At 53.2% G+C, this 10,675-nt stretch overlaps 1 protein-coding gene across 1 annotated transcript; it reads right to left on the bottom strand.

Annotated features, from left to right (window-relative positions):
- Nucleotides 1–9,079: 9,079 nt before the first annotated feature.
- Nucleotides 9,080–9,979, bottom strand: LOC134154640 (olfactory receptor 14C36-like; the record flags this gene model as incomplete). The annotated part of the gene is made up of 1 exon (XM_062601316.1): nucleotides 9,080–9,979. A coding segment is annotated over exon 1 (900 nt), but the record flags the coding sequence as incomplete, so codon positions are not given.
- Nucleotides 9,980–10,675: the final 696 nt, after the last annotated feature.

Genomic DNA, 10,675 nt, shown 5'->3' with positions numbered 1-10,675 from the left:
TATGCTGCTTCCCACTACCAAGAAAAGTGCCTGGGAGACCCACGCTGAGACACAAGTGCTGACACGCTGGCATGGATAGCAGGTGGTAATGGAATGGTGAAAGGAGGTTCCCACTAAGACAGCAAACCCTGCAGTGCCCAAGGTGACAGAGAAAGGGCTGGGCTGTGCAGGAATGCCAGGAAGGGGACTGACTGCGTGAGCTGGCTCTGTGACACTGTTGGGCATTTGACGGATTTCTTGAACCAGCCTCCAGGAAGGACAAGGTGCCACTGAAGAAATCCCTGGGCCTGGGCAGCCTGTGATCCAGCTATCTTGAGATCCTCATTAGTCCAGTCCCTGTTTGTATCATCTGGTGGGGTGAGAAGAGGTTCAGTGGGAGGAGAGCAAGAAGTGTTTGAGACATGGTTTCCCTTTAAGTGTCATGCTGTATGTGCTAGAGACAGGTGGCTGTGCTGGACACCCTGAGCATCTGACGTGGCCATGTCAGCCCATTTCTGTGTCATTAAATGAAGTATCTGCCCTGAACTGGCAGACAGGTGTTCGTAACATTGGACTCTGCCTGTGTCTCAGCTTCACAGTGAGTGGAGCTCTAGTTGTAGCAGGCATCTAGTGTCATTTCAGATGCCCAAAGAAATTCCTCACCTGGCCTCATCCAATGCTCTAGGAGAACATGGGTCTCCCATTTGCTGCAGCAAAGCAAGTGGTCATTGGTACATGCCTTGTACCAACTTCGTGTCTTCAACTGTCACCAAGTGTTTGTGTATGAGCAACTGATTCCCACCCTCCATCTCCACTGACTGCAAAGGGAGCGCAGACAAGGAGCTCTCATGCAGATACCTGCCGATTAGAGGGAGGCATGGGAGGAGGAGTAGGAAGATTTTCCAAATCAACAACTGGCTACACTGCTGGTGTTGGCAACAGGGTTTTGGGTTCTATGACCATGGAACATGGTTTGAAGACCAACAACTGGTGGGGAGAGATGGGCTTCACTTCACCAAGCAGGGCACATTTGCCTTTGCAAACAGGTTGGCCAGTCTAGTAAAGAGGGCTTTATACTAGCTAGAAGGGAGGTGGGGGCGGGGTGTCATACAGATAGGGTAGATAACAAAACACAAGTTGGGTTGGGGGGTCTCCAATGGGTAAATCCAGCTAGGGATGTGTGTTTGGGACATGGCTATGGGCGACCCCCGTACACCCTTCATGGGAAACCTGCAGGCATGACTACCTCTTTAAAATGCAGGTATACCAATGCATACAGCATGGGGAACAAACAGGAGGAGCTGGAGATCTGTGTGCGACTGCAGGGCCATGATCTCATTGCAATCACAGAGACATGGTGGGATAGCTCATGAGTGGAACGCTGTCATGGATGGCTATGTGCTTTTTAGGAGAGACAGGCCAGAAAGATGATGTGGTGGAATTGTTCTTTATGTGAGAGAGCAACTGGAAGGCATCGAGCTCTGCCTAGGGTTGGAGGAGGAGTCAGTCGAGAGCTTATGGGTAAAGATCAAAGGTCAGGCTAACACGGGGAACACTGTTGTGGGTGTCTACTACAGGCCACCTGATCAGGAAGAGGAAGTTGATGAGGCCTTCTACAGACTGCTGGAAGTAGCCTGAATATCACAGGCCCTGGTTCTCCTGGGAGACTTCAACCACCCTGACATCTGCTGGAGGGACTACACAGCAAGGCACAAGCAGTCCAGGAGGCTCCTGCAATGCATTGTTGATAACTTCTTGTCAGATATGGTGGAAGAACCTATGAGGAAGGGTTCTGGATCTTGTCCTTACCAAAAAGTTCTGCTGGATCTTGTCCTTACCAGCAGAGAGGAACTGGTTAGAGATGTGAAGGTTGGGGGCAGCCTTGGCTGCAGTGACCATGAGTTGGTGGAGTTCAGGATCCTGCAGGAAAGAAGTAAGGCAACAAGCAGGACTGGAGCCCTGGACTTCAGGAGAGCAGACTTTGGGCTCTTCAGAGACCTAATTGGAGGAATCTCATGGGTTAGGGCTCTAGAAGGAAGGGGGGGCAGCAGAGCTGGCTAGTATTCAAGCATCACTCCCTCCAAGCTCAAGAGCGGTGCATCCCAAGGAGAAAGAAGTCCAGCAAAGGGGGCAGGAGACCTGCATAGATGATCAAGGAGCTCCTGACAAAACTCAGAAAGAAGAAGAAAGTACACAGAATATGGAAGAGGGGACAGGCTACTTGGGAGAATTATTGGAATGAAGCCAGAGTATATAGAGACGCAACTAGGAAGGCTAAGGCCCAGTTAGAATTGAGTCTGGCAAGGGATATCAAGGACAACAGGAAGGGCTTCTTCAAATACATCATTAGCAAGAGGAGGACTGGGGAAAATGTGGGCCCGCTACTGAATGGGCGGGGGCCCTGGTGACAAGGGATACAGAGAAGACAGAATTACTGAATGCCTTCTGTGCTTCAGTCTTCACTGCTAAGGGCAGCCCTCAAGAATCCTGCAGCCTGGATGTGAGGGAGAAAGTCTGGAGAAGGGAAGACTTTCCTTTCATTGAGGAGGATAGGATTAGAGACCTTCTGACAGGCTAGACATCCACAAATCCATGGGCCCAGATGGGATGCACCCATGGGTACTGAGGGAGCTGGTGGATGTTGTTGCCAGACCGCTCTCCATCATCTTTAAAAGGTCCTGGGGAACTGGAGAGGTGCCTGAGCACTGAGAGAAAGCCAGTGTCACTCCAGTCTTCAAGAAGCACAAGAAGGAGGACCCAGGCAACTATGGGCCAGTCAGCCTCACCTCCATCCCTGGAAAGGGGATGGAACAGCTCATTCTGGATGTCAGCTCCAGACATATGGAGGAAAAGAAGGTGATCAGGAGTAGTTAGCATAGATTCCCCAAGGGGAAATCCTGCTTAACCAAGCTGATAGCCTTCTATGATGGAATGACTGGCTGGGTAGATGAGGGCAGAGCAGTGGACGTTGTGTACCTTGACTTCAGCAAGGCTTTTGACACTGTCTCCCATAACATCCTCCTAGAGAAACTCAGAAAGTGTGGGTTAGACGAGCAGACAGCGAGGTGGATTGAGAACTGGCTGAAAGGCAGAGCTCAGAGGGTCATCATCAGTGACATGGAGTCTGGTTGGAGGCTTGTTGCTAGTGGAGTTCCCCAGGGCTCAGTACTGGGTCCCATCCTGTTCTATTTATCAATCAATGACCTTGATGAGGGGATGGAGTGCCTCCTTAGCAAGTTTACAGCAAGCTGGGAGGAGTGGCTGACACACCTGACTGCTGTGCTGCCCTTCAGAGACCTGGAAAGGCTGGAGAGCTGGGCAGAGAGGAACCTCCTGAGGTTCAACAAGGGCAAGTGCAGAGTCCTGCACCTAGGGAGGAATAACACCATGCATCAGTACAAGCTGGGGGCTGACCTTCTGGAGAGTAGCTCTGCACAGAAAGACCTGGGAATGCTGGTGGATGACAAGTTGACTCTGAGCCAGCAATGTGCCCTTGTGCCCAGGAAGGCCTATTGTCTCCTGAGGTGCATTAGGAAGAGTGTTGCCAGCAGGTTGAGAGAGGTGATCCTGCCCCTCTACTCAGCCCTGGTGAGGCCTCATCTGGAGTACTGTGTCCAGTTCTGGGCTCCCCAGTCCAAGAGAGATGTGGAGCTACTGGAGAGAGCTGGAGAGAGTCCAACATACGACTACGAGGATGATCAGAGGGCTGGAGCACCAGCCCTACGAGGAAAGGCTGCGAGAGCTGGCCCTCTTCAGCCTGGGGAAGAGAAGACTGAGGGGGGACCTTATCAATGTGTATAAGTACCTGAAGGGTAAGTGTCAAGGGGGTGGGGACAAACCATTTTCAGTTGTCCCATGTGACAGGACAAGAGGCAATGGGCACAAACTGAACCACAGGAAGTTCCGCCTGAACGTGAGGGGGAATTTCTTCCCTGTGAGAGTGACGGAGCACTGGCACAGGTTGCCCAGAGAGGTTGTGCAGTCTCCTTCTCTGGAGATCTTCAAGGCCTGCCTGGATGCAACCCTGTCTACCATGCTCTAACTGACCCTGCTGAGCAGGGGGGCTGGACTAGATGATCTGCAGAGGTCTCTTCCAACCTTACTGATTCTATGATTCTTTGCCATGAAAGACCCTAGCACAGCAGCAGGAACCTGCTGGAGGTATGTACTTGTAAAGGCATGTGAGGCAAAAGAGGGAGATGAGAGCTGGCATGGTAAGCCCTGAGGAGAGCACTTTCTCTCTGCTTCCTGGAGGTGGGAAGTGCCTGGCTGTTCACAGGCAGGGCCTGCTGCAAAGCCTTGGACTAGAAGGGAATAGGAGGGCAGGAGAGTTGGGCTTTGTGTGTTTTGGGGCCCCTGGTGGGTTATCTGCCTGCTGCCATGTCTAGTCCTGTCCCTGGTATATCCCTGCTACAGAGGCACATCTTGGCTGGCCACCCTCCGTGATGCATTGGGGCAGGGGGTGCAGCGTGTCACAGCAGCTTCATCTCCTGTGGTGAAAATGAGGGTGTCCCCAATGCTGTGCTGCTCTGACGGGGAGCAGGTGTCTGGAGAGAGCAGGGCTGTGCATGGGGAGCCCTGCCAAGATGGGGAGGAAAGAGTTAGACAGGGGGATTGGTGCTGGGGCAGTGGCAGTGGGCACAGGAGGCAGCGGTAGGCAGTGTTCAAGAGCAGAGCAGCAGACACAGGCCCTCGATGAGCAGGGGAGGCACTGCAGGAAGTGGTCTCAGCACCAAGGCAGGACAGATGAGGTGCAAAGCAAGGTCAGGAAGCAAGGCCAGAGGAAGGCCAGCAAGAGGTCTGCGTACCAAATGGAGGTGCAGCTGCTGAGTGCTTCCGTCAGTGGGTGTCCTGAGGTGCAGGACACCCGGATGTCCTGCAATAACGTCCTGCTCGATAGGCATCGATAGCCCTGCTGCCCACGCAGGGGTGTGTTTGTGGCCAAGGATGGCCTCCAGGGAGCCTGCAGAGAGCCCTTGGCTGCAGCCATCTGTGAAGCCTGGCAGACTGGCAAGGGGGCCTGGGAGCCTCTGCCTCTTCTGCTGCCTTTGGGCGTTGTGACTGCGTTGTTGGGTGACAGCACGGTGACATCAGGAGCCTGGGGCCTCACCACAGCCTCTCCGGCCTGGGGTCTTCTGGCCCAGCATCAGCGGGAGGTACAAGGCCCCTGGGGTGCTAGCCCTCATGCAGTCCCTGTCACCAGGACACCAGGGCTGCTGAGTCTTTCCATGCATGGCCGTACATCTCCTGTGGGTGGCCAGGAAAGCCTGCTGGGCTCCTTCCTCCTGTGCACCAGGGTGGCCCTGTCACCACAGAAAGGGCAGAAGTCCAGCCACATCCTGGCATGGTGAAGTGGCTTCTCCCACAGGCGCACAAGCAGCCATGTAGATGAGCAGAGCTGGATAGTGTACTAGCAGCTGGGCAGAGGTGGGTGTGTTGGAGGTGAGGTGCAAGCTAAGTTCTTCTAGGCACCTGAGCAGCTCATAGGTGCTCTGGTTGCAGGTTCCTCTGCCTACCTGCCTGCCTCACAGCAGCAGTGCCAGGGCCCAAGCCAGCACGGTTCTCTGTCTTCAGGCACAGAAGAGCAGCAGGTCCAGGAAAGCAGTGCTCTCTCTTCTAAACACGTGTTTCTGATGGATTCAACCTCTTGAAGGTTGCACAGTGGCTACTGTGGCTGTCAGCACAAATACCATGCACTGAGATTGCTGCTGCCAGGCCTCCCAGCTGCTGGTGTATGTGGTTTGAATCGCTGGTGCATAGGATTCTCCAAAATGTCGGCACCTAAGCCACATCTCTGTAATACACCCATGAAGCAGGCACTTTCTGACTGACCAGCTGCCATCAAGTCTGATGAAGATAGTCAACTCATGGAACTAGGATGTGCTTACAGGTGTGCTCACAGGTGTGCTTAGCTGTCTGGGTGAGGTGGAACTCAAGTCAGCTTTCACATTAAACTCTCCAGCATTGATGTAGGTGACCAGAGATTGAGAAGCTTCTGCCCCAGCCAAGCTGGCCAAGCACACATGAGGACATTTATCTGGTTAATGGATAAAGACTTTTGTGAACAACATTGTCCTGGCTTCTCTCCTCCACCTCCCTTGACAGTATCAGTGAAAGGAAATCGCAGTGAGCAAGGCTCTGGAGGCACAGAAGATTGAGCCCTTTCTGGAGTTGGAGCCTGCAGGAAAGTTCTGATTTTCCAAGCATCTTGAGCAGTCCTCAGAGTGGTTGGCATAGGTGACATTTCCTGCAGTCAGCCTCTCTACTAAAGCTAGCACTCAGCCCCCTCACGGCTTGGCAGGAGGTTCCTGGGGCCTTGCACGTGCACCACTGCCTTCTTGTGTGAATGCCACCGTGTTGGGCAGCTAGTTGCACAACTCTCGAAGAGCTGGCCAATACCTCTTTTGGGGCATGCCTGGTCTTTTTGGAGGAGACTCAGCTGGATATGTGCAGGTCCATTTTCTCATTGTAGCTCTGCTATTGTCCAAGCACATCAAGGGCCCACTGCTCCTTCTGAGACTGGGAGGTGGGAGTCAAAGACATTCACATGACTGGCACGGGAGGGACATCAGCAGCCAGGGCCCCATCCCACAGTACACACCTGAGGCGAGTGAGGATGGCCCAGAGACGAAAGTCAGGTTCAAGCATGCATCCAGATCATCTGTCATGTTCACGATGATGGGACAGGCAGTGAGACCCAGAGTACCTTTTTTGGTACCTCACCACCCGGCCTGTAGTGCCTGACCGCCTCACCTAGCCCTTGCCCAGCCAAGGCTGTGCCCCATGCAGGCTTCAGCAGACACCATGCTCTGGGATCTGCTGGGGGTCTCATGCAGAAGAGAAGCCATGCAAGGCTAGCCTTTTCCCCTCCACCAGAACATGGAGACATGCAAAAGGATGGAGCTGGTCATGGACCACCCCACAGAGGGGGTGTGCTATCAACCCTGGAACGGCTAGCCTGGAAGAATGACCATGGGGAAGCTTGCCCACTGTGTGCATATGTAGGGAGAAGATCTGTGGGAGATCTGGCAGTGAGTCAGGGGACTGGCAGAGTGCGTGATTGCAGCCACAGTGTTCTCTGCACACTGACCAAACTCCTGCCAAGGTCAGACGTGCATGTTCCATCTTGTCAACAACGTCGAGCTGCTTCACAGCCAGTGGCTGCTCAAGCTGAGCACAGCTGAAATAAAGAAATAGTTCTAGTAGATTTAAAGGGTCCCTAGGGTACAACAAGCTGATTCCCACCTGGGTGTCCAACACATGCTTCCAGTAGCCTCCCATTAGCGACCCTCCCAGGCATTCCCAGGGCTCCCCAAGCAGTTTGGAGTGTAAGTCTTCTATTAAATCCAGCCTGATTAACCTCCCATGATCCTTGAGTACCCATCTTATGCTGGTATCTGACCTTCCTTTTTCTGCCTTGTGCTCACAGCACACAGCACAGGGAACAACCTGAGCTCTTCTCCTCTGCACTTGCCATGTCTTGGTGCCTTTCCCAGGACACCTGCATTTGCCCTGCAAGCACACGCCTCTGTGCTCCCACAATGCCATTCGCGTGCAGCAGCTGCCTGCTTGCACTTCTCCTCACCCAGGCCCTGTGCTGCCCAGCCCAGCTCCTCCCCATCTGTCCCCACCTCCTCTGCCCTCTCCCCAGCCCACCTAGTACAGTAGCTCAAGATGAGGATGATCCATGACAGTGCCTGCTGCAGGGAGCTGCAAAACTCTGGATGTTCACCCATAATCTAGGCACTCTGAAGAGCACAGCAGCTACAGGGCGGAGGGTGGTGGTGGTCAGAGAGGTGTGTCAGCCTCCCCCTCAGCCCTAGGACTGTGGTCTACTGTGGTCTAGCAATGGCACAAGGAAATGTAGTCCAGTCACTCCATTTCTCCACTTCTCCCATGGCCACGACATCCTTAACCCTGGCTGTCTGCAGGCCCTCTGGCCAGCCCTTCTACCCAGGACAGCACGAGAGTCCTGGGTGCGAGGAGCCTCAGGATCCAGTGACATAGCAGCCTGCCCTGAACTGACAAACACAGCATCAGGTTTTTATTTATTCCTCCCCACAAGCATGTGATTGCTCCTTTCTTCTCTACAGGCATCCTTGCTCCCCAGAGAGCCTTTCCCCAGGTCAGTGGGTCTATGCTGGCCTGGTCAGCCATTCTTGCACCCCTCCCCAAGGCTCTGCATAGGCCATGGTGTGGTGTTGCTGCTCTGCAAGGCGAGTGGGCCATGAGGCCCCAGGGGGACTCAGCCTTGGCAGTGTTATCAGGGAAGTTGCTATTGGACCAGCATCACTGCATCTGACAACCTCCCACCCAGAATCTCCAGCTGTGGAGGATGGATGGAGCAATCACAGGGCATTGCACATTGCTCAGGATGTTTTCAGAGGTGTCATCAGACCCAGCCCACTCCCGCTCCTCAGGGACATGTGGGGCATTCCTTGCTTTGGCCCTTTACATTTGCTTTACTCTGCTTGGTTTTGGCGAGTCTCCACTCACTGCCCATTCCAGGTACACACTGCCCCTGAATATGTCCTGTGCTCTCTGAGTGACTCCATATTCCCTTCCAGAAGGACGGCCATCTGTCACCAGCCCTCTAATATGTGGGACAGTCCCCAGCAGACACCTCTTGACCACTCACACTCTCCAGGGGCATTGGGCACCCACAAGTGACAGTTAAATCCAGCCCTCATTCCCAAACACATCACCCAAAAGCGATGATTACCCTTAGCCCATGGAAAATGTAAGCACAACAACAGGGCCTTCTTGGGTGTAATTCCATGAGTGCATTCTTGACTCCAACTTTGGAAAAAGAACCCATCATTCAGGCACAGTACTCAGAAGACCCTCTTTTATTACAGAGATGCTACTTGGGAGGCCAGCTCTGACACAGTGATAGGTAGATTTACAGAAGGCCTCTGGGTGAGAAAGACAAGGTTTGTGCCTCCAGAAATGTGGGAGGAATTCAGACATCTCTCCACAAACATGACTATCACAGACAGACCTCCTAATGCACAAGAGATGCTGGAGATAAAGTGGGAATCAGCTGCTAGGAGAGATGGGCAGCTCATTGCTGCTGAACTAGTACCAGCTGAAACAGTTTCCTCACTGCCTGCTGGAGCTCCTTGTTCCTCATGCTGTAGATGAGGGGGTTCAGTGTTGGAGGCACCACTGCGTACAGAACAGCCAGCACCAGATCCAGAACTGGGGAGGAGATAGAAGGTGGCTTCAGGTAGGCAAACGTGACAGTACTGACAAACAGAGAGACCACAGCCAGGTGAGGGAGGCACATGGAGAAGGCTCTGTGCCGGCCCTGCTCAGAGGGGATCCTCAACACAGCCCTGAAGATCTGCACATAGGACAGCACAATGAAAACGAAACATCCAAACACTAAACAGCCGCTAATCCCAAGAAACCCAACTCCCCTGAAGTAGGAGTCAGAGCAGGAGAGCTTGAGGATCTGGGAAATTTCACAGAAGAACTGGTCCACTGTGTTGCCTTGGCAGAGTGGTATGGAAAATGTGTTTCCAGTGTGCAGGAGAGCATTGAGAAACCCACTGGCCCACGCAGCTGCTGCCATTCTGACACATTCTCTGCTGTCCATGATTGTGCCATAGTACAGGGGTTTGCAGATGGCAACGTAGCGGTCATAGGCCATCACAGTGAGGAGAGAATACTCTGCTGAAAATAAGAAGACAACCAGGAAGACCTGGGCAGCACATCCTGAGTAGGAAATGGCCCTGGTGTTCCAGAGGGAATTGGCCATGGATTTGGGGACAGTGGTGGAGATGGAGCCAAGGTCGAGGATGGAGAGGTTGAGGAGGAAGAAGTACATGGGGGTATGGAGGCGGTGGTTGCAGGCTATGGCTGTGATGATGAGTCCGTTGCCCAGGAGGGCAGCCAGGTAGATGCCCAGGAAGAAGGAGAAGTGCAAGAGCTGCAGCTCCTGTGTGTCAGCATACACTCGGAGGAGTAACTCAGTGAGGGAACTGCTGTTGGACATTTTGCACCTCCTGAGCTTGCAGGACTGTCCAAGGAAGAACAGATAGAAAACAATTAGGACAGACTTCCCTGAGCAAAGCTCTTTCAAACTGCCCTCCCCCTGAACACACACACAGTAGCACCCCCCATCAAAGCTGCACCATCACTGAGCTCCATGGCTTAAACTCTGGTTTTTGCTGGCTGAGTTTGCCATGAGGAGCAGCGGCCTCTGCCCGTGGGCTCCCGAGGAGTCAGCCCTGACCTACAGCACTGCCTACATGGGAACAGACGTGACTAAGATTTATATTCCCAGTTCCAGTCAGATTTAATCCACTGCATTCTAAACAATGTAGGTTCATGAAGAGTTTTAAGTCTTCTTTGGTTTTGTTTTCTTTAGTTGAATTTGACCCTGTCACACCGGAGGAGGATTCTTGGAGGTAGAAATCATCCACACTTCTGCTGCACTCAGAATGACCATTTCTGATTCCAGAGGGGCAAAAGGATTCACTCTGGCTTTGGTGCAGAGGGAAGAGTGCTGGCTTGTTCCCAGGTGCCCTCTGCCCCCATCTCAGAGGTGTAGAACTATTGCGGAAAGTTTCCTTTTCATGTTACCAAAAAGGGAATTGCACTGTGGAGAGCAGAGACATCCACTTCCAAAGTGCCCAACAGCACTCTTTCAGAGGGAATGTGAGGGGGGTCTCAGCCCTCCCCTTCTTGC

Source organism: Rhea pennata, unplaced genomic scaffold (genome assembly GCF_028389875.1).
Source record: "Rhea pennata isolate bPtePen1 unplaced genomic scaffold, bPtePen1.pri scaffold_32, whole genome shotgun sequence".
Taxonomy (NCBI): domain Eukaryota; kingdom Metazoa; phylum Chordata; class Aves; order Rheiformes; family Rheidae; genus Rhea; species Rhea pennata.
Note: the sequence above shows the minus strand (reverse complement) of the source record. Positions and strands in the feature narration are given on the sequence as shown.